This window comes from Neomonachus schauinslandi, chromosome 4, assembly GCF_002201575.2.
Source record: "Neomonachus schauinslandi chromosome 4, ASM220157v2, whole genome shotgun sequence".
In the NCBI taxonomy this organism is placed as follows: Eukaryota; Metazoa; Chordata; class Mammalia; order Carnivora; family Phocidae; genus Neomonachus; species Neomonachus schauinslandi.
This window is the reverse complement of record NC_058406.1, coordinates 64,268,867-64,274,866: the sequence shown is the minus strand read 5'-3', so window position 1 is coordinate 64,274,866 and position 6,000 is coordinate 64,268,867. Positions and strand designations below refer to the sequence as shown.

Below are 6,000 nucleotides of genomic sequence, written 5' to 3'. Positions count from 1 at the left end.
TATATCTTCAGAATCAGTTGAAAGCTCAAACAAAATGTAAAGAGAAATTTCATGTAATAAACTCTGTGGCATAATGAATAATGAAAAGACTACAGCAAGCCCTCTTTGCACTTGATAAAAGGTCAGAGGTCCACCTGGAAGACTTCTGTGTGACATACTTCCAGGTCACATACAAATCTGAGCGGGGTCTCAACTAAAACCTTCCACAAGTTCGTCAGGCTTTTATGGAAGATGATGAATGGTGGACCAAAAATGCTACTTTGTAAGCCATAAGTAGTGCTTTCAAGGGACCTGCCTAAAAACACAAGTACAATACTTATGGTAAAAGAAGAAAAAATGGGGTAAAGCATAGACGGAAGTTGAACTTTGGCTGGCCAAAGCTGTGGTTTCTCAATGACACTCTTTGGTATTTACACTGAGACTAGAAGATGATGCCCAGAGATACCTCTGAGGTTCTTGTGAGACTCTGAGGTCAGCTGTACATGTTTTCTTTGTGTAGAGGCATCATTTCCAAACCACACTTCCTCTTCTATCCCTGAGCGGAGTGTTCCTCTTAAGCCTTAAAAAAGCAATCCTTAAATTTACCAGCACCTATTGAAACCAAATGGTCTAATCCATTGACAAATGTAATGCTCTATAGTTATCAAAGTGTGTTAAGACCTCCAAAAAAACTTATTTTTCCAAGAGAATTTAAGAAAAATATTTAGCAGACTTAAGCCATGCATGATTTACTGTGAAAATAAATATGAAATAAATAAAATGTGGAAAATATAACTCAATAAAATAAAACATAGGGGATTTCCAGGATTAACTGGGCCTTCAAGACCATCTAAATTTATTTTTATATGATCAAATTTAAGCAAAAAAAGTTAAATAACTTCACCAAGGTCAACCAGTATTTAAGTAACAAAAATTAAGTGAATGTCAAACTATGATTTAACAAGATAATTTGTATATTATTTGTATTACTCTTATACTTACACAAATTAAAACTAAGTAGCATTTATCCCAATTAAACTAAAATCCAAACACTTAAATGACTGTACATAATTAATGGCATTTATAATGTATATCATGTCTCTCCTGAAAAGATCCTGACTGAATAAATAATCATAGTTTCTGACCTCACTCTACTTATTTTCTCGAGCAATTTTAGAAATACAAAAGTGTGTTGGGACATTCTACAGACAGAATACAGCCATATTAATGGGACCTAAGAATCAAAACTTTCTAATTTCTTGCCACTTTTGCTTAATTTATCAAAATCAGTGTGTTATAAACAAATCAATGGTGGTTGGTTTCATTTTTTCTGAAGATTTATGTTTTATGAATATATATTTTCTTTTAAAAATAGAACTAACTAAATGCAATGCAATATCTTGCATTGGATCCTGGCATAGAAAAATGACACTGAAGGAAAAACTGGTGGACTCCAAATAGAGTTTTTAGTTTAGTTAATAGTAATATACCAATGTTAATCTCTTAGTTTGGACAAAAGTCCCATGATTAGGTAAGACATTAACTTTAAGGGAAAATGGCTGATGGGTATATGGGACATTCATTTTACTATCTTTACAACCTTACTCTAAATCTAAAATTATTCCAAAATAAAAAGGTTATTTTTAGAATATAGAAATAGGGACACCTGGGTGGCTCAGGTGGTTAAGTGATTGCCTTTCGGCTCAGGTCGTGATCCTGGAGTCCCAGGATCGAGTCCCACATCGGGCTTCCTGCTCAGCAGGGAGTCTGCTTCTCCCACTGACCCTCCCCTCTCTCATGTGTGCTCTCTCTCATTCATTCTCTCTCTCTCAAATAAATAAATAAATAAAATCTTTAAAAATATAAAATAAAATATAGAAATAAAATTAAGAAATATCAGTAATATTTGGGGGTGGAGGACACACTGGACCAATCAAAACAATCTTCATTGATCAGAAAAATGATGGAAAATGGTAGTTTCAAATAAAGGAAGGAACAATGGAGGGAAGGAAGAAAGAAAGGAAGGGGGCACGGAAGGAAGGAAGAAAGAAAGGAAAAAAAGAAATTGTTCCACTTCCTTCATAAGGAGTTATATCATAGTAATACAGAGCCATATTTTCTCTAAACCCACAAATGGTCTAACTCCTATATTTATTCACTTAATCCTAACAAAACAATGAAGTAGTTGCTTTTATTACTCCCATTTTAGAGATGAGTGAACAGAAAGTTTGGTTACTTGCCTGAGGTCACATGGTTTAAATACATCGTGGGAACAGGATTTGAATTAGGCTCTATTAGACACCAGTCTTTGTAACAAGAGAATGACTTTGCTTCCCTTTCTATGAACTTCCGAAGGTCTCGTGCCCTAGTAATGATTTACAGTGCGAAGTGAAATTTTTCTTTCAGTTTTTCCTCGCAGCCTTTTTATATACTTATGCAGGAGGCTGAGCCTAGGTTTAGGCTCACTGAGGACACCGGACTTTAGGAGCCAATAGAGTGGGCAAGCAGAAAGTGGAGAAGACAGAATCGTATGCTTGTGAGCTTAAATAGCTCTGCCTTTTAGGTTGAATCCTTGAAGTTTTTGAGAGGCTAAATCTCTATGAATAGAAGCATCTTTTAGTACATCTGGCAAAGCCTCAATAAATATCCACTGCTATTTAGCAATTTCAAATTTACGAATTAAAAAAAAAAAGGAACAAAGGATTATGCTTGAAAAGCAGCATTTTCCCCAAGGTGGTTCCAGGTGCATGGGTACCTGGATTTTCTACCCCTGCAAAAGCAACAGTCCCAGGAGACACCGCTCATTAAGTGATAGAGCAGAGCCACACTTCCACAGCTGCAAATCTCAGCTCCACCCCAGAGAGGAGAGCCACCTGTGAGAATTCAATGGGATGATGTTGTGAAAATACGTGAAAACACTGAGGAGTCTTACCATTGTAAACCATGACTGTTGTTCAAGTATGATTTTCTCATTTCCTAAAACTGTTGAGAAGGGATGATACAGGGAGATATTGACTGGCATATTGTTCTCTTCCTTCCTTCTTGCCCTGTGATCATCTTTTCTTTTTTTTTTTTAAAGATTTTATTTATTTATTTCAGAGAGAGAGAATGAGAGAGAGCACATGAGAGGGGGGAGGGTCAGAGGGAGAAGCAGACTCCCCGCCGAGCAGGGAGCCCGATGCGGGACTCGATCCTGGGACTCCAGGATCATGACCTGAGCCGAAGGCAGTCGCTTAACCAACTGAGCCACCCAGGCGCCCGTGATCATCTTTTCTTAGGGCAACTCATCACCTCTAGGATGAGTAGGATTAGTGAAGAAAGAGGTCACATTCTTGGCTTCAAAGATCACAAAAAGCCAGGTCATTTGGTAAATTTATGGGAAAGAGTAGAAATATTTAAAATAATATGGGAAAACACTTTTTCCTTGGCATCTGTGGCCCACTTAATAAAGATCATCCATGACCTTTGGATGAAAGAAGAATTGGAGAAAAAGGAACCTTAGTTAGTGGCCCACTGACCTAAGCCCTACCTATAGCCTTGCGGGGAGGAATAATCAAAGGCCAAGATAAATTGAGGGATCTATGGACTGGGAGGTATGTGACTCATTACCTTTCTGGAGTCATGGGGAATATCCTAGGAGAGAAGAGAGAGCATCTACACAGAGATACCCAAGAGAAACACTCTAAGCCATCCTCATAGGGCTTCAGCATGCACCCCGACAGGATGCTGAGAAATGCCAACATTTTTTGTTTGTTTTTGCTTTTCATATCTCCAGTGTGGCATGAGTTTGCAAAAACAAAGTACACCAAAGGATCCTCAGAATCGGGAAGGGAGAATTTACCTACAGTCCAATATCATGCACTTGACTTCCAAACTCAGAAGACATAAAGGGATGACACCATGTGAAGGCGCAATAGGTGGTCGGACTACCTCAATGGATGCCAGCAGAAGGCAGGCCCCTCTGCCCACTGACACCACAGCAGTGGGTCATTGCCCCGGGACTGAGAATTATAATCAAAGAGAACAAGGAGGAGGGAGAAAATCTTGATTTCCTTTTAGTTGAAACTTGAAATGATCCCTCACCAAAAAAAGAATCCCTGAATTTGATTGAATGTACCTGTAAGTGTAAGGAGGAAAGTAAACACCTCTCCTGCCTTCGGACGGGAAGGTGGCTTGAAAGAGAAGTTAAGTCCAGTGATAGGAAAAGGAAGTTATATTTTTGCACAAATGATTATATATTCTGTACAAATTAATATCTGCTATGCTACTATTTCTAATAAGACACCATTCCATAAAATGGTGTAGTAATGTTTCCCTCAGAGATTCTACCTCAAATTTCTTGCAATGCATGTATCCTCTCTGGACCCCAACAGCACTGTGCCTCATGTTTTGCCCAGCCCATAAACATTAACAAATCAATTGATGAATTTTTTTTAAAAGACAGAAACAATAAAATTAACATAGGGAAGTTTTTCATGGTGTTTACTTGATTAGTAACTTCAAAGCTTTGTTTTATCCCTAGAGCCCCATCTCCACAATTAAAAAATTCCCCCCCAAAATGCATTCTGTGGAACCCCTCCTTTCTGGAAGTACCAACACATACAATGGAAACATAAATATCTAGAAAAAAATAATTCTGCTTATAATCTTATTCTTCACAATATTCCTCTTCCCTACCCACCTCAATGGAAGAAATATACTTCCCTGCTATACCATGACTTCAGAAAAAGTCCCACGACTTACTTTGACCAACAGGATGTTAGCAGACCTGACACAAAATGAGCCTTGGCAAATGCTTGGGAGTCTGGCTTTACTTTGTGCCTTTGATATCACTATACGAAGAGCTTCCCCAGATTAGCTGCTGCCCCCTCAGCCTGGGCCCAGAATAAACACAGGTAGAACAGATCTGAGCTCGGCCCTCAAAACAATTTCAGCTGGATCTGCCGTTTGAAGCGGAACCAGCCAGTTGCACTCACCCTATATCTATTTATCCCCATGACCGACATGGGCACATAGGCAGGAATAAATTATTGTTTGACATCTGAATTTTGGATTGGTTTGTTAAGCAGCAATAACTGATGATACAGGACCTAGTGTCATTTGATTCTTAACCTTCAGCTTATAATAGTAACTTTGCCCAGAATGGTTGGGTAACTTGTCCCCATTCACCTGGTGAGATAGTGGCAGAGCTGAAATCCCTAGGCACACCCAGACTGATGCATGCTCATGAAACCACGTTTACCTTGAACCATTTGGGCATACTTTGTTTTAGAAAATCATAGGCAAAGGAGAACCATGATTCATGCCCCCCCCAACCCCAACACTGTGCATGGGCCCGGAGTCAGGTCCACTCCTAAAGATAGACTCCCCAGCCAACCATCATCCCCAGGACCTTCTTCCAGGATGCTCAGCAAGCGCTGGAGGTGGGTGCTCCCTCCCACAATGAAAATTACTCATGCTTTTGTTTTAACTAACAATATGGGGGTGTCCAAACTTCTCATTAGGGAATATCAAGCCCTTAGCAGGGGAAAAGAAAAGGAAAAGGAAGGAAGGAAGGAAGGAAGGAAGGGAGGGAGGGAGGAAGGAAGGGAGAGAGGGAGGGAGGGAGGGAGGAAGACATGAGGAATACTGATAAGAGATCTAGTAAGTTTCTACTGCTTTATTTTTTTTTTAAGATTTTATTTATTTATTTTGACAGAGAGAGAGACAGCGAGAGAGGGAACACAAGCAGGGGGAGTGGAAGAGGGTGAAGCAGGCTTCCCGTCGAGCAGAGAGCCTGATGCGGGGCTCGATCCCAGGACTCTGGGATCATGACCTGAGCCGAAGGCAGACGCTTAACGACTGAGCCACCCAGGTGCCCCAAGTTTCTACTGCTTTAATGGCAAGCGAAATGCTGGCCTGACAATATATGTGGTTGTGCCCTATAATAGAAGGCATCTAGGTGCAAGAGACTGTGTTCATTAGTGGAGAAGGCGGTGGAGAGTGTAGGAGATAAGGTGACTGGAATGGTGAGTGGATATT

General features: G+C 40.0%; 1 protein-coding gene across 1 annotated transcript in view; it reads right to left on the bottom strand.

Annotated features, from left to right (window-relative positions):
• Nucleotides 1–214: 214 nt before the first annotated feature.
• IFI44L (interferon induced protein 44 like) overlaps nt 215–6,000 on the bottom strand; it is a 45,975-nt gene continuing 40,189 nt past the window's right edge. The window contains 1 exon segment of the mRNA XM_021690317.1: nt 215–295. Within this exon segment, the coding sequence (XP_021545992.1) occupies nt 215–295 (81 nt within the window).